This window comes from Grampus griseus (assembly GCF_964374135.1).
Source record: "Grampus griseus genome assembly, chromosome: 17".
NCBI classification, from domain to species: Eukaryota; Metazoa; Chordata; class Mammalia; order Artiodactyla; family Delphinidae; genus Grampus; species Grampus griseus.
In genome coordinates, this window is record NC_139011.1 from 53,938,831 (window position 1) to 53,964,320 (window position 25,490).

The 25,490-nt window shown below is 34.6% G+C and overlaps 1 protein-coding gene across 1 annotated transcript in view; it reads right to left on the reverse strand.

The window, feature by feature from the left end:
- The window catches only part of RALYL (RALY RNA binding protein like), a gene marked incomplete at its 3' end in the record, with an annotated part of 509,450 nt that overhangs the window by 98,653 nt on the left and 385,307 nt on the right, over nucleotides 1-25,490 (reverse strand). Inside the window, exons 4-5 of the mRNA XM_082674672.1 lie at nucleotides 13,855-13,902; nucleotides 3,089-3,249 (exon numbers count right to left, since the gene is read on the reverse strand). Coding sequence (XP_082530798.1) covers nucleotides 3,089-3,249; nucleotides 13,855-13,902 — 209 coding nt within the window. The remainder of the gene's footprint in view (nucleotides 1-3,088; nucleotides 3,250-13,854; nucleotides 13,903-25,490) is intronic.

Consider the following 25,490-nt stretch of genomic DNA (forward strand, 5'->3'; position numbering starts at 1 on the left):
AGATTGCCAGCATACCAGAAGCTGAAAGAAAGGCACGGAACAAACTGTCCCCTAGAACTTCCAGAGACAGAGCACAGCTCTGCTGACACCTTGATTTCAGACATTCAGCCTCCAAATATCTGTTGTTAAACCATTCAGTTTGTGATAATTTATTACACTTGCCCCAGGAAACTAACGACAAAGAAAGGTGGAGAATAAATGGATATATTAGGGAAATGCAAACCAAAAGACAGCCTTATCAGTAAAGGATCAAGCAAAGTATCAAACAGAGTAAAATTCTAGGCTAAAGATAGTAAATGAGATATTATATAAATAAAAGTTACGATTCTCCAAGAAGTTATAGAGAGGCAGTGTTGAAAAGGGCACAGATTAAAGAGCCTATACTCTAGACACAGATGCTCTAGAACCAGGCTGTAGTTCCTGGCTCTGTTATTAAATATCTCTGTGACTTTAGGGATATTCCTTAACTTTTCTATGCCTCATTTTCTATACCTATAAAATGGGAATGATAATAATACTTCACTTATAGGCAGTTATGAGAAACAAATGAATTAATATATGTAAAATTAATATATTTAAATGAATTTATATGCACTAATATATAAAAATACATGGTTAAAACAATAGTTATCATAGAACAAACACCAAAAAAGTTAGCTATAATTTTTCTCCTCTTATTATTATAAAACATCATATAAAAACCATCCAAGCAATGTGGGATATAAAATAAAACCTGAAGAAAAGAAGAACTTTATAAAGTCACTATCTGGTAGAGGATTTTTAAACAATCACTTTCAGAATTTGACATATCAATTTGCCACAAAAGAACAAATTCTACAGAGGATTGGATGATACAACCAACAAGGTAAAACAAACACATAGTATTATACTAAAAGCAGAAAATATATCCTATTTTCCAGACAAAATCTCATTATTATGAAACCAAGAGAAATTCTTAATAACATCCTTAAAAAAGATTTTATAATTCTCATTCTCTCTCCATGACCCAAGAAAACTAGAAATCAAAAAGCCAAATGCAGCCAAATGCTTAAGCATTTGAATCAAAAAAGCCAAAAAGCCAAATGCTTAAGCATTTGAATATTAAGATATTTATATCAAAATAACCACTGTAAAATACCACTCTTCTCTGTATCACTCTGTTTTATGGCAATCAAGTGGCTGAGTTGTACAAAACTGCTCTTGCCCAAGAAGGGCCACCATCCATTGGTTCTAAACCAGGGTGGTACCATCTCCTTAAGGAAGATTTAGAAATGTATAAGGGTACACATTGTTGTTACAAAGACTGAGGAGTGCTGTTGGCCTTTCAGGTTTGGAGATCAGGGATGCTAAATGTTCTGCAAAGCTTGGAATACTCTTACACAATGTAGAACTGCCATGGCCAAAATATCAATAACGTTTCCATTGGTAAACATTGTTTTAAAAGTGACTACAGGGCAAAGAATCCACAGGTGCTTAAGATATTTCTATTTGAAATTAAGTTAACACTACTAGGGTAAAAAAGTCTTCTATAAACCTAGCAGGCAATTCAATGTTCAATTTTCCACAGCAAGAACCAAATTCAAGAAACTTCTTTGTTTTTGGACAATACTCAGAGAGCATATAAGACTGTTTAGAGATTGTTGCAGAATCTCATTTTCTTTTATTACTAAGACTCAAAAAGGGAATTCACATTTTTTATTTATAGAATAATTAGATAAATGTATAAGTCAGTACATATGGAACTGTAAATCTATGTAATTTGCTATTTAGGTTATATTAGCTAAGTCAAGTTCTGAGTGCACAAAACTTTGTTACTGGAAACATTAGTGCTTCCGGTAACTAAATCTTGCACATTCTCATGTAAAAACAAAGTATTTCAAGAACGTTCTTTCTTAGTATTTCTGATGGCACTAAGACAGAAGGCAATGTTCTAGAGTAGATAGTATATAGGGATGAAAATGAAAAAAAACATGAGTTCTAGTGTTGGCCCTACCATTTACTATGTGAACTTCTCTGTGCTTACTCATCAGTGACATTGGAATAACAGTATTTGCCTTATTTGTCTTGAAAGATTGAGATGCAGAGTAACTATAAAATCCCTACAATGGCCTGACAAGCTGCCCTGGAACTCGCCCTCCCTATACCTTATTTCCTGCCTAATTTCCTCTTTCTCCCTCTGCTGCACTGGTTTCTTGTTCTAATGTAAGATCTCTGCACTGACCTTTCCCTCTACCCAGACACTCTACCCTTGATAGCTTCAAGCCCACCCTCTCACTCCCTTACTTCCATGAGGTCTCTGCTGAAATGCCACCTTGTCAGAGAGGCAGTCATACATCATCCAATGAAATACAGTGCTCCCAACTTTATTCTACTTTATTCTTTTACATAGTGATGATCTACTGTGTAACACCTCAGATTTTACTTTGCTTGCTCTTGTCTGTCTTTTCTCTGTAGAATGTAATCTCAAGAAATGCAAGAAATTTTGCTATCCTTTCCTTAGGAATAATATTCTACTAATAAATTAGAGTTTTCTGAATCTGTTCATATAAAAATTTAGCAATCTGTTTAGTTGGGAAGTTTGTATCTCTACTTTTTACGAATTAATGTGAAATTATATATTATTTTTTAAGACATTACATGTTTTCAGACACATAATTCTCATGATTTAGAATAGTATGGAAAGTTACCCTTTTAACCTGTCTACTCTGCCTATCTTAATTATCCCAGTGCTCAAATATTCAAAACATGCATTGAATTTGCATACTGTTTCCCTGAAAAGATACTATATTCACTCTATTTTGAAGTGAATTTTTTTCTTCATTAAAAGCAACATGTTATATTTCAAGACTTCAATATGTCACAAGCTAGGTGGGCCAAAAGCATATTATTTGCTCTAATAAAACAGTTTTCTACTGCAGTGTAGTGTAGTGGAAAGCAGAGACCATTTCTTATACATTTTACATTTCTCTCATATATTGTACACAGCAGATGCTCCATAATCATTGATTAATTTGAGTATAGACATTCATGCAGTGATAAGTATCCCCCCCCCTTCTTTAAAGAGAAATGAAATAAAGAAGATACTTACGTTTAGAGCCTGATGAAGAAGATCCACTGGCAGTAGATTTTGATCCCCCTTTCATGGAAAAGGCTCCTTTCCCCCTGCGAGTTGTTACAGCCACTCTGGGACGCTTCAGCGGAATTACTGCACGGGGAGGTGGAGGCACACGCCCATGGTAATCAAATAACCTTCACAAAATACAAACGTGGCTGAGAATTGGTTTATGCCTAAGTGTTCTATCAAATGTGTGAGACGATTAAGAGAATGGCCTTGTAAAAAATGTCAATAAATGTTTTTGTTATCATTGTTGTCCTCAAGAAGATTCATTTTTCGCTAAAGAAACAGGATGCTAATATAGTCTATGCTTTCTGGGCATCAGAATCTGACCCTTAATATGAATTCATTTTTAAGGTATGAAAGAACAAGGAGCTTTTCAATATGTTGAAATTATGTCGACCTTCATTCCCAAGTATATTTCTTTTCTTGATTTAACAGATTTATCCATTTTAGGAACAGAAATATTCCTTTAACACATCAGATACTTATTAGCACATAAGTGTGAAAGGAGGAATAGACCATGCAGAATCAGGGACAAAGAAAATTACTGTATGATCAGAAAACAGCTCAGAAGGAAAAAAAAATAGGAGTATGTCTAGTTTAAAGAGGGCAGCTATAAGAGACAAATCAATATTGTTCCTTACCTCTCTCTAAGGATTTCCTTAAGTAATGAAAGGCTCAGCTGACTACAGAAAAAAGGAGGCTGAGTTTGAATGAAATGCCCATAGCATGAGGACAAACCTTTGTTGACTAAAGAACTGGTGGGAAATATTTATCAGGATAACTTTTTTACTATTCTGACTATTGGATAGACATGCAAATTGAGACTAGAGATATTTGTAGTTAGCTATTAAAAAATTCTCTAACAAAAAAGAATACCAGTAAAATTCTTTGAAGTTTCTGCTAAAAAGTGAAAAATGGTATTCACTACAACCAAGGCATTTCCATTAAACAATGAAAGGACTCAAAAGTATAAGAATATTTACTCATTTATATAAATATATAATTAATAGATTCAAAGTTTCATATTATTTATACTGCATACACATAACAAATTTTTGTGTGAGCACATTTGAGCAGAATAAAAGGTTCAGAGAAAAAAATATGATATATATATTCTATTTGCCAGTGAACCAGAGGTATTATTACTTTGTCCACTATAAAGAAAATAGTGTTATTGACTTAGAATGATGATTATTATGTAGTTTACTGTGACACCATTATATGGATTACATTCTCAAAACTGCTTTAAAACAGTCAATAAAAATAATGTGAAAGACAGAAATGAGAAAACTAGAACAGTTTTAAATTTTAAAATATCTAAAACCTTCTATAATAGGTTATTTCATAAAATTACATCTCATTTACACATACAGATGGAAATGTGATCATCTCTTTTTGGAAAATAGTAAATGAAATATAATAACAAGATAGGCTGGTTTCCAAATATTCATTCATAAACAATGAAAACTATGACACTATGGAGAAGAAAATTTGTATATAAAACACCTTTAAAGCAGAACTTAGTACTAGGATTGTCTTCTACATTAGAGAGCTACACTGTCCAAAAATGATTTGGAAACATGCTAGGGAAATACTAAGAGATGTCTGGAAAGGAAAATAAATGAAACGAGACAGAGTTAAAGAGAGGTGTCATCCTCTGTGCATAAGCAAAGTCCATTAGAGCCACAGAACTGCCAGCAAATAGCAGGTCATGGATGTCAACACATTATAGTTTGCTTCAAAAGATATAGACAGGATGAGGCTGAAAAGGGTTGTGAATCTGATTCATACCACTAAGGGCTGGAAAATCAAAAGGGTCAACTAAGCCTGCCCCTCATTTCAATCACAAAACAAAGTCTACATTACTTATTTATAAGTTGAAATCACAGAGCAACTTAAGTCAGTGAACCAAGATACTAAGACACTTTTCATGAGCTAAAACACCCAGAGCTATTGAGCGAAAAGAAATATGACAATTGACTGATCTCTCCCAGGGTAGAAGTTGCTGCTTGAGATGAATGGCAAGCTCTTTTGGAGGAACAATTTCCCCAGGACTTGAAAATGCAATTTAGCAGGTTCATTAAATAAACTAATCTATACACTGGGTTAAGAAAATTTCTAAAGCACAACTAAAATGTATAATGATGTAAAAATGCTATACTGGAAATGCAGGCCAAGTAAAGTCACCATATTCACTGCTACTTCAATTAAAATGCAATTCAATAATATTTTAACTGCAATGTTTATCAATATTTCTATTGCTTCCCCCCAAACAGGGATTACAAAGCTTCCAGTGTTGGCCAGGCCTACTCTCCTGTGGAGAAAAGAGAGCTACATTTGTTCACTGTACTTGTGACATACTTTTAGTATAGGATGTACATTTTAGTAAAATGCTCAGTGTGTGTTGTGTTCTTTGTTGTAAATTCCTATAGGAAGTAACCCTTGTTCTCTGAATATTTTGATGTGTTGCTTCAAAGAAACATGACTCCTTTCTCACCATGGAATCAGGTTTTACCAATTTATTCTGTCACTGTGTTGGGAAGATATGCGGCATCAGAACTTAATTTTTAAAAAGTGATATTGTAATATACAAACAAAGCTAAATGGGCATTTCGTGTGAGAATATAATTTTAAATTTTAATGGAGTTGGGATGTTTGTTAATTTTCACTGGGCAAAGTTGAGTTTACCAGAAATAAAAAGAAGGAAGACTGGGTATTGTCCTAAAGCATAAAAACATAACAAGATAAGGATGGGAAGGGGTCAGCTTTCTGGGATTGCAGGATGAGATGTAGGGGCTCTTCTAAATGCAGAAGGAAGTAGGTGAAAGGCAGCCTGTGAAGGAGACACAAGCATTGTCTTTCTCATCCGAATCCTGTCTATAGCAAATCAAAGAAAATAGTCCAACAAAAATTGCCATACAATAGAACTAAATAGAATCCAAATCTCCAAGGTCAGTTAAAAGCTTAAAATTTCTTCCGTCCTCTTGGTTTTTTGTTCTTCCACTCCCAGAATTACATTCCCTTTCCTTTTCTGTAATGGTCCTTCATTTTCCCTAATATTGTTAGAATACTGTTTTTCCCATAATGTTTACAGGTCAAATAGCTAATGATTTATAATGAAGTCAAACACATAATTCTCCCTTCCCTAAGGTCTATTTTAAAATAAAAACTTTAAAAGACCTACTTTCAATCAGTAAATAACATAAATGTAGTCAGATTTTAATAAAAGCAACAAACTGAGGACGTTTGAGGGTCTATTTTATTGAATAAACATTTCTACTTTTCATGTCCCCATTTCTTGTTTGGAATTTTGTTTTCTTTAATAATATCATTATCATTATTTCATGTATAATTTCATTATCAAGCAAAAGCTAAAAACTGGTAAACAATTTTAATATTGATTTACTTGATAAAAATAGACATACCTTGTCTCTAGAAAGAATAAGGATATTAGTTATTTTAATAAGTTGCTTTTTGGACAAAGGCAATTTAAAGTTATACTGACATATAAAATGAATATAATTTTGAATTCTTGCTTTTACTAAAAGTTTATTATTATTAAACTTCAACAATAATAAAGCAACCTTTACATGTATTTTCAGAAAAAATACATGGAAAGAAAACAACTACCAATCTCTCACCCTAAAACAACTACTGTCATTCTCTATTTGTTTTCCCACAAGCATCCATATTTTGCACATAACTGAAAACATAATATATGTACAGTCATGTATCCTGGCTAATTCTCTTTGATTTATATTAAGAACGTTTCTCAAGTTTGCTAAATGGTCTTCCTAATGTTTATTTTAATTGCTGTGGTGCATTTTCTCAAGTAGATACACCACAGACTAGTAAATCATTTCTTGATTGATGGAGTTTTGACTTGATGCCTATTTTTCACTGTCAACCAATGTGATTTTAAAATTTGTGAAAAAAAATTGAAAATGTAATATTTGCATATTACACTGAACACTAAAATTTCATTTAGATAAATAGTAATTTAAGAAGCAGTAATTACCTGTTTTCTTCTAAATTTCCCTCATAAAAAAGAGTTTTTCGTTTTCTTTATTTATGAACCCAAACTTACAGTCCCTACGTGGTTAAATGCTAACCAAACAATGTAGTCTAGACTTAGGGTTAAATAACTGACCTGCCCAGAGCCAAATTCTGACAACAAATTCAGGGCCGTGTTCTCACTGGGGTCTTTTAGCAGATAAATGAAGATCATTAACTCTAGGACCAGAGAAGATTTCCAGCTCTGTCATGATTCAACCTTGCACCCTTCTGTCTTCAGCATGCTTAACTTCTGGTAAAAATAGTCTATAAAACCAAATTAAGGTGCCTATTCATTTTTAAGAAAGGATATATTTGAAATCCACATGAATGATTCTAGCCTATTAGTATATCTCTTTTCTATACTGTTTGAAGTACTCAAAATTCTGTTTATAATTTCTACCTTGACTTCAAATAAGCTTTTGGTTACAACTGAATCCGAAAATACTTTTTAAAGGCACACTACACTTGAGACCAGTCAATGAGTAATTCTCATTTCTGTTTTTTCTCCCTAAACTTTTCCAAGATTTTCAGTGAAGCCACCCCTGCCAACAACCCATCCCACATCAGGCTCCATCCCCAATCTTGTACAAATGCTTCTTGAACATGCTTTTAAAGGGCTTTCTGAAATTGTCAATGATCTTTTTTTGGCAATATTTTGATCTTAACTTAATCTTTATATTTTGTATAATTTTTCTATCTTTTATATCTTATATACAGCTTTGGGTAATTAAAAAGTGAATGTAATTAAATAGCAATGGTGAGGTTATAAATCAATAAAATGATTCTCCTATTTAATTATTACAATTCTGTAATGTGTATGTTGTTAAGCCATTTTGCCCATGAAGGAAACCTGTGAAAAAATGATGAGATGACTCCCCCAAGTTTAACCAGTCAACACATGCACACCGAGACCTGAAACTTGCTTCTAACTCCAAATCACACCCTTTGTCAACTGGGCCATGCTACGGTTTCCAAATGTTTTAAGTGGAATCCCATTCTATCAGATGGTAATTTAAATTTGCACAGTGAAATAGACGTTGCTTCTTGCTAATATGTTTTTCCAGTATTCATGAATATATACTGTGCTCTATAATCAATGATCTGAGACAAGTGCAACTTGACAGAGTTTTTTTCATTAACTTCAACTCTGGTAGCTTCTCTTATGTTAATTTACACAAGGTCAAAATGGATCCAGATCTGAACAATACAGATTTTGAATCACTGATATATATATATATATATATATATATATATATATATATATATATATATATATATATATATATAAAATATGGAAAAGCAGCTCTGGTATTTCTTTTTCTCTGTCAATACACGTTTATTCATTACTGGAGGTTATAAATGGCTCAGTGCCTTTCCTGATACTATTGAAAAAAGGTTGGATTAAAACTGCTAATATCTCAGAAATTGAAAACATTCCTCAGGGGTGTTCAATATAATTTTAGGTATACTCCTCCTTTCACTTTACTTGGAAGAGTATATATATTTATGTTTCATTTTAATAACATGTGATGTTTTTCATGTAGAGTCACACTTGACATTTTAAAAGACAATGTCACTGAATGCTGTAAATTATTGGGCAATTCTTTGTGTAATACAAAAAATGAAAGTTTAGAATAACCACTCAATTCTATTATTTAGTGATACTCTTCATGATCCCTGAAACCATGGATAGACACTAAATTAGTTTTTGGAAAAATTACTGCTGGATAAATGTACCAAAACAATTACATTAAGATGGAACTTTGTGTAGAGAAGTTTTCTAAGCTGAAACAGTTTAAGGGTTGAAAATCCCCAATTACATTAGAATTCCCAAAACTGGCAGAAATAGGCTAACAATAGGATGTAAATCAATGTCAGTTATTAAGGTATTATCTCTCAGCTTATGTGAGACATTCAGTCACATCTGGGGTTGGGAGTCTGCAAACCACATTTCTGTGGGGTCCAGCTGGCTCCTTGCTAGGCTCAGCCAATTAAGGACCTGAGAAGGAGACTGGAAGAGGAAGAGAGAACTTGACCCTTCCTGCTTTGCTTCCTGTTTTTGTTTTGGGTCCCTTTTCTTGTCAGCGTTACTCTAGCCTTGTTTCTTAACCCTGGCAGCAAAAAATCATTCCAGTAGTAGCAACTGAATCCAGTTTGAGTAATTTTGCAACATTTGCAGAACAGTCTTCACACTGCCTCAGAGATCCTGGCACCAGTTGGTATTGCCCCCTTAGAGGTCTGGGTTCCAGCCCCACGGGTTCCCCCTCTGGGCTCAGATACAGCAGCAGCAGCTAAGCAGAACCTCCTACTCACATTGTGAGTTGTGCAAATCCCCTTTTCTACAGTGATATTTGATAATCCCATCTTTTCCTCTGTTTCCCCAACCCTAGAGGTGGTAGCTGCTTCCTGTAGTTTGCTAACTCCATCATACCACTGTGGGTTTTATTGTTGCTGTTTATTTGTTTTTGCCTTTTCAGTTCCTTAATACATAGTTAGAAAATTTTTACAAACAATTCTCCTTGTTCAACATAACTGTATGATTTCCATTTTCCTGACAGAAAACCAAGCAGCATGGAGTTAATGGAAATAACTGAATGGTCTCTCTCTGCAGATAAGAGTGTTCAGCTGCAACTAGAATGTTCTGGGGGGGAGTAGGAGGAGGGAAAACAATGCAAACAGAATGATCCAGAGGTGTCACGATGGACTATTATGGAAGGACAACTGAGCAACCAGTGTATTGCTCTGTCATAGGGACACTGCTACATGAATAACAGTATAAGAAACATATTCTCCATCACTGTTAATGGTTACCGTTAATGGTTACTAGTAGCTAACATGGATTAAGCACAAAAAACATACCAGGCATAATGCAGGTCATGAAAATGTGTTACTTCATTTAATCCTTAGAACAATCTTATGAGGTAGGCATTAAATTCATGCTCACTTCATAGATGAGACAATAGTTTTTGTGGTATTAAATAAGTTGCCCAAGTTTGCACCACTAGTAAAAAGAGAAAAGAAATTAACCATAACTACAAGCAGAGAGTAACTAAGGAGGAATTAGTGTGGATAAAACTGTTAGCACTGACTTGGTAAGCTATTTCTCTTCTCCAGCCTCTCCACTCTGTTTTCCTTTCCTGGGAATCTATGTTCACAGGGAACTCCTGACTACCTCTACTAGTGGCAGATGCTTCTGTCTTTCTTAGCCAAGTGAAAAAATGAAACATAAACTAATGAGGGCACAGACTGCTCAGAGAGTCTGTTAGCAATACACCCATACTGATCTTTGAACACTTATAAACCAAACAGATTTTATATAAGACAAATAAATGATTTTGGAAATTGTTCAGAGTTAGCTTTTTTGTGTAGTGGAGTGTCATCTGAAAGCTTCAGGCTCTGTAATTATTTGCTGATTAAGGCTCTTGCTCTTTTGCATGTAAAATCTGCCTATCTGCCTATCTATCATCTGTCTAATCTATCTAATGATTTTTATTGATAAAATGCAAATGCAGATATTGGCTTCATTTTAAAAATGAAAAACTGAAAACCTACCTAGTTGCCCAAAGTTACAGGTTAATTACCAGAACTTGGGTCTCCTACCATCTACTTCATTTTAGGTAGAAATTCTTTCAATGTGGAAGGAAATCACATGATAGAAAATACTTAAGAGATTACAATGCAAAAACATTTTCATATTAACAGATTAAAAGACAATGTATATTAATTGAAAACTTTATTCATAGCAATGAAGATAGTGTTCTGCATCCTGAAACATAAAAGCATATCAGAAAATGTTTTTACATTTGTCAAAAACTAAAATTTACATTTGTCAAAAACTAAAATTTTTAAATAAAGAATATCTAAATGTTATCTTTCGTAGTAACTGGGATTATTTTAATGCTGTCAAATCTTCACATCATTAGGACAAGTTATTATAAGCTATTTAATATTTAAAATAAAATATTATATTTTATAGAAATTATAAAAATTATTTGAGAAAACCATCCTTAAAAATTCATATTTGGTCCTAAAGGGTTGACTAGAGAAATCATTTGCTTAACTCAGTAGTTTGAACATAGTGGTGATAAAGGTATGGTTGTGGATCTAATTTCCATGCAGATAAGCTTATTTCCTGTTATGTAAAACCATAGACTGACATTGCTCCTCTTCTGTTTTGCGTATCCACACAGTTGGTTGTTGAGTATAAATGGAGACCTAGTTTATGATTGTAGTTCTCCCACTAATTAACTATGTGACCTTGGAGAAAACAAAATGTCTCTAAATCTAAGAAGATGAATTAATCACAAAAATTGAGTATCCACTATGTGTGAGACTTGATGATAGTCCCTGAGGATACAATAAGCAAAACTGAGCATCTTCCCTGCCCTTTTGGAGGAAGGAAGGACATAAATCAAATACTGTTGTTGCAGAGAGAAATATAGCAATAAAAACCAGGAACAGTGCTGTGAAGGAATAGTAACAGGTGCTGAGAGGGGAACAGAGGAACCTCATTTAGTCTGAGAGAGGTGTTCATGCTGAGATCTGAAGGATGAAGTCAAGTTAACTGACGGTGGAGTGAGGTATGAGAAGGAGCAATCAGAAGAAGGTCCCCAGGCAGGAAGGAACACCGTGTTCTTGTGGAACTGAAAAAGGACCCTTGTGGCTGGAGCAGAGAGAGCAAGACCCTTACAAGGGATTATGAAGTTTCTTCCCTATTTAAAATGTCTATTCTGTTTTTCTCTGTTTGCATTTTTATGCCTTGGAATTTTTGTTTGTTTGTTTGAATGAATTTATTTACAATTAAAGCCTTAAACAATATTTACCTCATTTTGTGTGTGTGTGGTCCAATGATCTATCTACACACAGTCAGTCCTTGTTTTGCATATCTCTAATATCTCAATTACCAATGCTTAGTTAAATAACACCAGTCCCCCAACAGCACAAAACAAATTTCAGTTACCCCATATATATTAACTGTGAGTAATTTCGTAAAGTCCAAGCTTTGCTGCTAGTTTTTCAGTCCACAAATCAATAAGTAAATGACAGATGCTCATGATGATCAGTGGCCAATCACATCACCTCTTTCAAAGTCTGTCAGTGATTTGTCCCTGTGCATCTGTTAGTTCACACAAGGATAGCAAATGTGTAGTTGTATTGTTTCCTTGTCTGCTGGTGATAAATCCATGTGGCATTTTATAAAAATGAATAATCAAAAGAAGGGATTGGTGCAGCAAAGGGTTGAAAAGTAACACTGGAAATAAAATTAAATGTAAATGGAATTAGAGGAGAAATAGCTGACTATAGGGCTGTGGACACTCTTGTATTCAAGAGACTCTAGAGATGGAGGCAGAGGAACTTAGTAAAATAAAACATATTCTTTTATTCCAAATATATATATTACATCCGATATGTTTATATGAATTTTAAGTAGTATGCTCCCCAGAAAGCCCTAAGGATTGATTTGCACAGCCTAAAAATGGCCCTGAATGCCAAAAATTCCTTCAAAATCCACAAAGCTATTTGATATACAGTTTACCTGAAAAAAAAAAATTCCCACAAGGTATCATAAATTGACTTCCTTAAACACAGTGCCCACAGATGAAGCAAAATAGTGGTTTAAGCCAGAGATAAATGCATTCCTTTACATAAAATTACATCTAAAAGGAAAATATCAGAAATTAAAGATGTTATATTAAAATATGCTATTGTAAGTTGAAATTAAAACATATTGACATAAATGAGAAAGTGGTTGTGATGTGCTGGAAGGGGACAAAGATGTCCCAGAGGAAGTGACACTTGGCAAAAGAACCACATACTGAGGGAAGTCTCAGAGGTAGTTCACAACATTAATAAAATGTCAAAGCTGATCCAGTCTTGGGAGTATGACAATTCACCAAGGAATAAAAGAGGTGCTTTCTCCATATTATAATAAAAGAAGAAGGCAAGTGCTGTTCAAATTACTTTCGATAAGTCTTTTTTTACAAAGAAATGAAGCAAACTAATTCTCAGTATTTTTACATTACAGTGTTAAAATTTTAAATTAGTGTACTAAATAGCTATTAGTTTCACTGTATTTTCCTATACGTATGAAGAGGGAATTTAAATATATGTATACATGTGTAAATATGTATATTTATAACATAAAAGAGTTTTTAATGTTTTGACAAAAAATTGTTAAAGGTCATGGAAAAATCCTATTTCCCCCCATTGATTATTAACATCACTCTGCATGGTTTTCTTTTATGGTCACACACTGCTATGCAAAGCAAGAATTGTCCTTAATTTTTACTGAATCTATGTGTTGTATGAAAGCAGATGTATTTTAGAAGGTTGTACTCATTTTCTGAATTTATAAATCTCTCAGTCTTGAAGAATTCCAAGTCACCTACACATCTGGAAAATAATATGGGTTAATTCAATCTTTAGAATATCATCCAAACATTAGAAACCAAATTTTAGGCTTAAGCACCTCTGAATTCTGAAAGTCCAAGATCTACTATATTTCAGTAAGTACAATCAAAATAGAAAAATCTGGCTATCTTATATTTTATTGGGACTTTTTTTTACTATAAAATATTATTTAAATGTATTAATCAATAATACCTGTGAATGAAACGTACAGAACAGTTAAAACATAATTTAAGTCAAAGGGAAAGAAGGATGAGAAATTTACATACCTATTGTAGAAATCATCTCTGTAGTAATCATAGTCAAAGACATAACCACTAAGGAGGGAAACAAAAAATTATTTGTTGACAACAGCAATTTTGGTATTAATTTATAATGTAATAGCAATACATTTGTTACTTTTAAATATTTATTTTTCAATGTAATTATGTATCCAAAGGGCTTTACAAGATAATGTCTAATTGGATATAATGCCGTATCAAACTCATTATATGTTTGACAATGAAAACACTGTTAATGGATTGAGTGGTTTGGAATGGAAGCTGAGAGCAGAAAGCAAAATTAATTTTTTAATACTTGAACTACTTGTAGGACCATTTTTTTTACCCCAGACAAGATATAATATAGCTATCCTTTTTTCCTAAGGTATGTATACTGAGGCTAAATGAACATTAAACAAATGGTATTGAAATAACATAAATGAAAGGGTATAATGATGCATTCATTGTTAGAAAAGTAAATAGAAATGTAGTTTCCTCAGAAATCCAGCATTTCCTTTTGATTCTAAAAACTTGTGATTCAATACTTTATAGAGAGAAAAATTAAAAAAAAACACTTTGAGTCTTACCAACAATAACAATAATTTAGGGCATTTAAATAGGAATTAATACATACATTTTAGTGATAAGATTATTAACAAGCTCCTTAAAGGAATGTAAAAAAAAATTTCCCCCATCCACTTGTACAATTGTTGTTTACAAAGCACTTTATATGAATTATTTCCTTTTAATTTTAAGTCCTCACAACAACTCTGTTGGATACTATAACTGGAAAAAAACTAATGTGCACGGGACCTAAGGGGCTATCTCAAATTTTTATCACTAGTAAGTGACAGAGCTGAAGCTTCAGAGAAAGACTTCTGAATCCATGTCTGGAGCTATTTTTTATGACACCATGCAACCCTCCCTAGCTTGGAAGAAATTTAATCTCGTGATGAATGGAGTATCTCTACTGCAGGGGACTAATCATTTAAAATGTTTATTCATTTGTTATTGTTGTAATATATATATATATATAACATAAAATTTACCTTTCTAAGCTTTCTGTAGTCAATATTTAATGCCAAAATTCAGTGGCATTAAGTACGTTCACAATGTTGTGCAAACATCACCATTAACCATTTCCAAAATTTTTTATCATCCCAAACTGAAACTCTGTATCCATTAAACAATACTTCTCCATTCCCTCCTTCCCCTGGCCCCGCCCACCAAGCCCCAGTGACTGCTCCTGTTGCTATGAATTTCCCTATTCTAGGTACCTCATATACGTGGAATCATACAATATTTGTCCTTTTTTGTTTGGCTTATCTTACTTAGCATAATATTTCAAGGTTTATCGATGTTGTAACATATCATAATTCCATTTTTTTATAACTAAATAATACTTCATTGTATATATATACTTTTTGTTTACCTATTCATCCATTAATAGACATCTGTGTTGTTTCCACCTCTTGGCTGTTGTGAATAGTGCTACTATGAACATCGGTGCACAAGCATTTGTTAGAGTTCCTGCTTTCATCCCCTTTGGGTATATGCCTAAAAAGAGTATTGCTGGGTCATATGGCAATTCTGTGTTTAACCACTGTACAACAGGCAAGTCATTTTATATTCCCCAGATGGTCAACTTAATGGTCCTTTACTTTCTAACTATTCTTGTGTTAGGAAAAGTGAAAGAACATATTGAGTAGGGCTTGCTATTTCTGGTTTTCCGGATAAGTGTATGTATTTGTCCTGACACTTGTTACATATGGCAGGGTGGAGAAAACCTGCTATAGCATACATAGCCCATCAGAGAGGGTTGGTTTCACCTCCAACCAGTCTAATGGAACACAATGACTTTGAACGCAAGTTCTGAAGTGCAAAGTGAAGACCTATTCCATGTGAGTGTCTGATGGAAGACCAAGCATTGTCTAGCCAGAGCAGTGCTGCTGTATATCTACCTCTGCAAACAAAGGAAGAAAATGAGACCACTGCTGAAGCAGTAAGAGCAAAAGTAACCCTTTTTGTCCCACAGTCACAGATTGTTTAAGTCGTAATGTTTAATACTTTAGTTGATATTGCCAGTGTTAGACTCAACTATGATGTTGTGTTGAGGGATTTTAAAGAAAACTTACTGGCTAGCACCAAATCCAAGGTATAAATTTCACCTCAAAAGTTTCCTGAAATAGCAGTACATATAATTTTCATTGTGATTTGGTTTCTTCTGCAGATAAGGGATATGATGACACTTTATCCAAACTTTTGTTTGGAAGTCTCAAGTTTAAGGTTATGCTACTTTCATACACATTTGTCATGAGTCATCATTGTTGTACCTTATGGCTGATTATTTTTAAGAACATGTTGGTAGATCTCCACAGCTTATTTATCTTACAACTGAAAGTTCGTACACTTTGACCAGCCCCATTTCTTTCAACTCCAGCTCCAGCCAACTACCATTTTACTGTTTCTATGGGTTTTGCTTTTCAGATTCCACATATAAGTGATACCATGCAGGATTTGTCTTTCTCTGACTTAATTCACTTAGCATAATGCCCTCAAGGTCTATCATGTTTTCACAGATGGCAAGATTTCCTTCTTTCTCATGGCTGAATAATATTTCATTGAATATACATACCACATCTTTATCCATTCATTTGATGACAGATACTTAAGAAACGATCATTTTGTGGTATGACGGACATGTTAACTAACTCTATGGTGGTCATCGTTTTGCAATATATAAGTGTGTCAAATTAACACCTTGTATACCTTATGCTTACACAATATGTCAATTATACCTCAATAAAGCTGGGGGGAAAAAGAATATGTTTGTTGAATACAAATATACGTATAATAATATTCATATTTGGATAACACAAATGAAGTTTCCAACAACCAAAGCAAAGAAAAAAAAGATAATCAAAACAATATATCATTTTAAGAATTTTGTTGAGACTTTGTTTATGAAACATGATGCCTGGGGAAGGAAACATTCTAGTTATTGAAACATTATTCTTGATGCTTTTCCATACATAATCTGATTTAACCTTAACAGTAGTCTATAAGATGTAGAGTGTTATCCTAATTTTACAGGACACTGAGGTCTAGATATATTAAATATCCTAAATAACACAGATAAGTATTCTAGTACAGCATAGTCATTCATATGCTCATTTGTCAAAACTTGAGTAAGGACCTATATGTCAGGAACTGTAAGAGGCACTTGCATTTAGAAGTGAAATTATTCTGTCTTTGTTCAATCTCACAGTCTAGCGGTGATCAAGATGGCCTTAATATCCTGCCCAGCTTGCCTAAACTATAGATTTCTTCCTGAATATAGTCCTCTGACCTCTCTTTGCTTAAGCATTTACTTCAGAAAACTTGTAATTGTATTGATAAATTCTCTGACATTTTGACATGTAAATATTCTCCCAGCCTCTTGCCTTGTCTTTCTTAAGGACCTGGGAACTATCTTAGAAATTAAATAATAACAGTCATAATAATGATAATAATTAAATAATGTTGAGAAGTTACTGATTCTAATACATTAATTTGATATTAACCTAAGCATCAGACATGGTGATAGACATTTTAGATGCATTAAATAGCTATTGCTTGATAGGACAGTAATTTCCACACAGTGCTAATTCTCAGTATTTTCAGATGTGACCAGATAGAGAGAGAATAGTGGCTAAAGTGTTTTACCTTTTTTTCTGAAACTCTTTTAAAATACTTTATAACTTCAGAGAGTGGAGTTTAATAGCAAGAAGAAAATATGAACTATTATTAATGTGGATGACAGTGATGATTCTACTCACGTCTTATACCTTTAAGAAATACTTCAATAATTTACCAGCCTTCTGGAAATTGAAAAGTGCATGAGAAAAAAAAAATATTTTTATTTTTCTCAGTCTATGCTTAACTTATCTTGTCCAATCTGCTTATTTTTTGTTCAACCTGACTGCTAAGGCATATTTACAAGAACAAGTTATAGCTAAGCATCCTAAATTGATCTCCAAGTCCCACTTTCTGCCATCATAAACTCAATTTTACTTGTCAAGTTAAAACTGAAATAAAATGCACAAACAAATCTGTATAATCTTGGCAAGGCTGCTTTTGTCTTAATGGTTTGGATTTTAGCAGAAATGCCATGGCTGTAGTTGGCTCAGGTCATAAGCTGTAAAATCAAGCTGGATTTCCAGGGAAGAGGAAGAGATTCAAGGAGATGAGTCACCACGGGACAAGTCTGATTCATGCCTGCTGTGCTTTCCTCAGTATCTTTCCCGCCCTCAGTTCTTTTTTTTTTTTTTGTCTTTTTTTTTTCCTCCTGCAGATTCTCTTTCTGTCTTAAAAATCTCTTCTTTTTTCTTTCTGTGTCAATCTCTATTTGAAGTTAGATGTCAAAAAATGGCATTTCCAGGAGTCATATTCAGCATTACAAGGTATTTTATGTATCCTGAATTGTATTGGTAGGAAAAACTTGTCTTTCACATTAAAAAAGATCCCCATTCCCCGCTATAAACCAAGAGTGGTGCTGTTATGCTCATGAGTTAATATATTTTGGCTTTTAAAGGAGGAACTTTTGCAACTTTCTCTGTGGTAGTTTTCTGTGACAATCTGGTTCTTAGGCCATTGAAATAAAAATGATAATAAATTAGATGTTTAAGGCATTGTCCAGGAGGAAGCTAATTCCTGTAAGTGTCTTTTTGCCCTTTGGGGGCATGGTCAGTGCTAAAGGGCAAGTAATTGACTTTTTAGAAAACTGAAACACTAGTTTTGAATGTTTAACACAAAGAGTTTATATTTGAAATTTTAAATCTTGAACACATTTACAACTTTTATTCTACTTTACAATGTATCTATATTCTATTTGCTCAGATTCCTTCAAACTTTAATGGGAAATAGGAAGTGGTAAAGTGATTGTGTAGAGCTGCACATTCACACTCTTTTTTTTTAACATCTTTATTGGAGTATAATTGCTTTACATTTTTGTGTTAGTTTCTGTATAACAAAGTGAATCAGCTATACGTATACATATATCCCCATATGCCCTCCCTCTTGCGTGTCCCTTCACCCTCCCTATCCCACCCCTCTAGGTGATCACAAATCACCGAGCTGGTCTCCCTGTGCTATGCAGCTGCTTCCCACTACCTATCAATTTTACATTTGGTAGGGTATATATGTCAAATCTACTCTCTCACTGTGTCACTACTTACACTTCCCTCTCCCCGTGTCCTCAGGCCCATTCTCTACATCTGTGTCTTTACTCCTGTCCTGCCCCTATGTTCTTTGGAACCATTATTTTTTGTAGATTCCATATATATGTGTTAGCATATGGTATTTGTTTTTCTCTTACGGACTTACTTCACTCTGTATGACAGACTCTAGGTTCATCCACCTCACTACAAATAACTCAATTTCATTTCTTCTTATGGGTGAGTAATATTGCATTGTATATATGTGCCACATCTTCTTTATCCATTCATCTGTTGATGGACGCTTAAGTTGCTTCTATGTCCTGGCAATTGTGAATAGATCTGCAATGAATATTGTGGTACATGATTCTTTTTGAATTATGGTTTTCTCAGAGTATATGCCCAGTAGTGGGATTGCTGGGTCATATGGTAGTTCTATTTTTAGTTTTTTAAGGAAAATCCATACAGTTGTCCACAGTGGCTTTATCAATTTACATTCCCACTAACAGTGCAAGAGGGTTCCCTTTTCTCCACACCTTCTCCAGCATTTACTGTTTGTAGATTTTTCGATGATACCCATTCTTACTGGTGTGAGGTGATACCTCATTTTAGTTTTGATTTACATTTCTCTAATGATTAGTGATGCTGAACATCTTTTCATGTGTTTGTTGGCAATCTGTATACCTTCTTTGGAGAAATGTCTAGATCTTCTGCCAATTTTTGGAATGGGCTGTTTATTTTTTTGATATTGAGCTGCATAAGCTGCTCGTATATTTTGGAGTCTAATCCTTTGTCAGTTGCTTCATTTGCAAATATATTCTCCAGTGTGAGGGTTGTCTTTTCATCTTGTTTATGGTTTCCTTTGTTGTGCAAAAGCTTTGAAGTTTCATTAGGTCCCATTTGTTTATTTTTGTTTTTATTTCCATTTCTCTAGGAGGTAGTCCAGAAAGGATCTTGCTGTGATTTATGTCATAGAGTGTTCTGCCTATGTTTTCCTCTAAGAGTTTTACAGTGTCTGGCCTTACATTTAGGTCTTTAATCTATTTTGAGCTTATTTTTGTATATGGTGTTTGGGAGTGTTCTAATTTCATTCTTTTCCATGTAGCTGTCCAGTTTTCCCAGGACGACTTATTGAAGAGGCTGTCTTTTCTCCATTGTACACTCTTGCCTCCTTTAACAAAAATAAGATGACCATATGTGCGTGGGTTTATCTCTGGGTTTTCTATCTGTTTCAATTGATCTATATTTCTGTTTTTGTGCCAGTACCATACTGTCTTGATTACTGTGGCTTTGTAGTGTAGTCTGAAGTCAGGGAGCCTGATTCCTCCAGCTCCGTTTTTCTTTCGCAAGATTGCTTTGGCTATTCGGGGTCTTTTGTGTTTCCACAAATTGTGATTTTTTTTTTGTTCTCATTCTGTGAAAAATGCCAATGGTAGTTTGATAGGGATTGCATTGAATCTGTAGATTGCTTTGGGTAGTTTTCTCATTTTCACAATGTTGATTCTTCCAATCCAAGAACATGGTATATCTCTCCATCTGTTGGTATCATCTTTAATTTCCTTCATCAGTGTCTTAGAGTTTTCTGCATACAGGTCTTTTATATCTCTAGGTAGGTTTACTCCTAGGTATTTTTTGTTGTTGTTGCAATGGTAAATTGGAGTGTTTCCTTAATTTCTTTTTCAGATTTTTCATCATTAGTGTATAGGAATGCAAGAGATTTCTGTGCATTAATTTTGTGTCCTGCTACTTTACCAAATTCATTGATTAGCTCTAGTAGTACTCTGGTAGCATCTTTAGGATTCTCTATGTATAGTATCTTGTCATCTGTGAACAATGACAGTTTTACTTCTTCTTTTCCAGTTTGGATTCCTTTTATTTCCTTTTGTTTTCTGATTGCTGTGGCTAAAACTTTGAAAATGATGTTGAATAATAGTGGTGAGAGTGGCAACCTTGTCTTATTCCTGACCTTAGTGGAAATGGTTTCAGTTTTTCAACATTGAGAATGATGTTGGCTGTGGTTTGTCATATATGGCCTTTATTATGTTGAGGTAAGTTCCTTTCCTGCCTTATTTCTGGATGGTTTTTATAATAAATGGGTGTTGAAATTTGTCAAAAGCTTTCTCTCCATCGATTGAGATGATCATATGGTTTTTCTCCATCAGTTTGTTAATATGGTGTATCACATTGATTGATTTGCATATATTGAAGAATCCTTCCATTCCTGGGATAAACCCCACTTGATCATGTTGTATGATCCTTTTAATGTGCTGTTGGATTCTGTTTGCTAGTATTTTTTTGAGGATTTTTCATCTATGTTCATCAGTGATATTGGCCTGCAGTTTTATTTTTTGTGTGACATCTTTGTCTGGTTTTGGTAACAGGGTGATGATGGCCTCATAGAATGAGTTTGGGAGTGTTCCAAAATATGTGGGTGCTATATTATGGAAGAGTTTAAGAAGGATAGGTGTTACGTTTTCTGTAAATGTTTGATGGAATTCACCTGTAAATGCATCTGGTCCTGGGCTTTGGGTTCTTTGAAGACTTTTAATCACAGTTTCCATTTCAGTGCTTGTGATTGGCCTGTTTAAATTCTCTATTTCTTCCTGGTTCAGTCTCAGAAGGCTGTGATTTTCTAAGAATTTGTCCATTTCTTCCAGGTTGTCCATTTTATTGGCATAGAGTTGCTTGTAGTAATCTCTGATGATCCTTAATATTTCTGCAGTGTCAGTTGTTACTTCTCCTTTTTCATTTCTAATTCTGTTGATTTGAATCTTCTCCCTTTTTTTCTTGATGAGTCTGGCTAATGCTTTATCATTTTTTTTTATCTTCTCAAAGAACCAGCTTTAATTTTATTGATCTTTCTATCACTTCCTTCATTTCCTTTTCATTTATTTCTGATCTGATCTTTATGATTTCTTTCCTACTGTTGAATTTGGGGTTTGTTTTTCTTTCTCTAATTTCTTTATGTGTAAGGTTAGGTTGTTTGTTTGAGATTTTTCTTTTTAATTGAGGTAGGGTAGTATTCCTATAAACTTCCCTCTTAAAACTGCTTTTGCTTCATCCCATAGTTTTGGGTCATTGTGTTTTCATTGTCATTTGTTTCTAGGTAGTTTTTGATTTCCTCTGATTTCTTCAGAGATCTCTTGGTTATTTAGTAGTGTGTTGTTTAGCCTCCATGTGTATCTATTTTTTTTACATTTTTTTTCCTGTAATTGTTATGTATTCTCATAGTGTTGTGGTCAGAAAAGAGTCTTGATACTATTTCAATTTTCTTATATTTACCAGAGCTTCATTTTGACCCAAGATATAATCTATCCTAGAGAATGTTCCATGAGCTCTTGAGAAGAAAGTGTATTCTGTTGTTTTTGGATGGAATGTCCTATAAATATCAATTAAGTCCATTTTGTTTAATGCATCATTTAAAGCTTGTGTTTCCTTATTTATTTTTATTTCAGATGATTTATCGACTGTTGAAAATGAGGTTTTAAAGTCCCCTACTATTATTGTGTTACTGTTGATTTCTCCTCTTATGGCTGTTAGCATTTTCCTAATGTATTGAGGTACTCCTATGTTGGGTGCATAAATATTTACAATTGTTATTTCTTCTTCTTGGATTGATGCCTCGATCATGATGTAGTGTCCTTCATTGTCTCTTATCTTTATTTTAAAGTCTATTTTGTCTGTTATGATAATTCCTACTCCAGCTTTCTTTTAATTTCCATTTGCATGGAATATCTTTTTCTATTCCCTCATTTTCAGTCTGTATGTTTCCCTATGTCTGAAGTGGGTCTCCTGTAGACAGCATATATACGGGTTTGTTTTTGTATCCACTCAGCCTGTCTATGTCTTTTGGTTGGAACATTTAATCCATTTATGTTTAAGGTAATCATCAATATGTATGTTCCTATTATCACTTTCTTAATTGTTTTATGTTTGTTTTTGTAGTTCTTTTCCTTCTCTTGTGTTTCCGGCCTAGAGAAGTTCCTTAGCATTTGTTGTAAAGCTGGTTTGGGGGTGCTGAATTCTCTTAGCTCTTGCTTGTCTGTAAAGGTTTTAATTTCTCTTTTGAATGTGAATGAGATCCTTGCTGGTTAAAGTAATCTTGGTTGTAGTTTTTCCCCCTTCATCACTTTAAATATGTCCTGCCACTCCCTTCTGACTTGCAGTTTCTGCTGAAAGATCAGCTGTTCACCTTATGGGGATTCCCTTGTATGTTATTTGTTGCTTTTCCCTTGCTGTTTTTAATATTTTTTCTTTTGTATTTAATCTTTCATAGTTTGATTAATATTTGTCTTGGCATGTTTCTCCTTGGATTTATCCTGTATCGGACTCTCTGTGCTTCCTGGACTTGACTGACTATTTCATTTCTCATGTTAGGGAAGTTTTCAATTATCATCTCTTCAAATATTTTCTCAGTCCCTTTTATTTTCTCTTCTTCTTCTGGGTCCCTGATAATTCGAATGTTTGTGTATTTAATGTTGTCCCAGAGGTCTCTGAGACTGTCTTCAATTCTTTTCATTCTTTTTTATTTATTCTGCTCTTCAGTAGTTATTCCCCCTATTTTTTTAACATCTTTATTGGGGTATAATTGCTTTACAATGGTGTTTTAATTTCTGCTTTATAACAAAGTGAATCAGTTATACATATACATATGTTCCCATATCTCTCTCCTCTTGCATCTCCTTCCCTCCCACCCTCCCTATCCCACCCCTATTTCCCCTATTTTATCTTCCAAGTCACTTATCCGTTCTTCTACCTCAGCTATTTCTTGTGGACAATTTTTGATTTCATTTATTTCATTGTTCATCATTGTTTGTTTGCTCTTTAGGTTTTCTAGCTCCTTCTTAAACATTTCTTGTATTTTCTCCATTCTATTTCCAAGATTTTGCATCATCTTTACTATCATTACTCTGAATTCTTTTTCAGGAAGACTGCTTATTTCCTCTTCATGTGTTTGGTCTGGTGAGTTTTTCCTTGTTCTTCCATCTGCTGTGTGTTTCTGTTTTCTCATTTTGCTTAACTTACTGTGTTTGGGGTCTCCTTTTCACAGGCTTCAGGTTCATAATTCCCATTGTTTTTGGTGTCTGCCCCCAGTAGGTAAAGTTGTTTCAGTGGGTTGTGTTGGCTTCCTTGTGGAGGGGACTTGTGCCTGTGTTCTGGTGAATGAGGCTGGATCTTGTCTTTCTGGTGGGTAGGACTCCATCTGCTTGTGTGTTTTGGGGTATCTGTGAACTTACTATGACTTTAGGCAGCCTCTCTGCTAATGGATGGGGATGTGTTCCTGTCTTGCTAGTTGTTTGGCATGGGGCGACCAGCACTGGAGTTTGCTGATTGTTGAGTGGAGGTGTGTCTTAGCCTTGAGACAGAGATCTCTGGGGGAGCTCTTGCTGATTGATATTATGTGGGGCTGGGAGGTCTCTGGTGGTCTAATGTCCTGAACCTGGCTCTTCCACCTCAGAGGCTCAGTCCTGACACCCGGCCAGAGCACCAAGATGCTGTCAGCCACATGGCTCAGAAGAAAATGGAGAAAAAGGAGAAGAAAGAAAGAAAGAAAGAAAGAAAGAAAGAAAGAAAGAAAGAAAGAAAGAAAGAAAGAAAGAAAGAAAGAAAGAAAGAAAGAAAGAAAGAAGGAAAGAAAGAAAGAAAGAAGGAAAGAAAGAAGGAAAGAAAGAAGGAAAGAAAGTAAAGTTATTAAAATAAAAAATAATATTATTAAAGTAAGAAAATTAAAAAGTAATTAAAGGAAAGAGAAGAGACCAACCAAACCTATAAGGAAATTCACCAATGATAAGAAGTGCTAAATACTAAATTAAGATAAAAATAATAATCAGAAACTAGTCAGTCGCATACAGCACAACCCTGGTCTATAGTTTCTCCCAAAGTCCACTGCCTCAATTTTGGGATGATTCTTTGTCTATTCATGTATTCCACAGATGCAGTGTACATCAAGTTGATTGTGGAGATTTAATCCACTGCTCCTGTGGCTGCTGGGAAAAATTTCCCTTTCTCTTCTTTGTTTGCACAGCGCCCAGGTTTCAGCTTTGGATTTGGCCCCACCTCTTCATATAGGTCACCCTCTGGAGTCTGCTCTTCACCCAGACAGGAGGGGGTTGAAGCAATGGCTGATTAGGGGGCTCTGGCTCGCTCAGGCCTGGGGAGGGAGGGGTACAGAATGCAGGGCGAGTCTGTGGAGGAAGAGGCCAGCATGATATTGCAACAACCTGGGGCAGACCATGTGTTCTCCCCAGGAAGTTGTCCCTGGATCACGGAACCCTGGCAGTGGCATGCTGCACAGTCTCCTGTTGTGGGGGAGGTGTGGACTGTGAGCTGTGCTTGCACATGGGATTCTTCATGGCTGCAGCAGCAGCCTTAGCATCTCATGCCCGTCTCTGGTGTCCACAGTGGTAGCCACAGCTTGTGCACATCTCTGAAGCTCATTTAGGCGGTGTT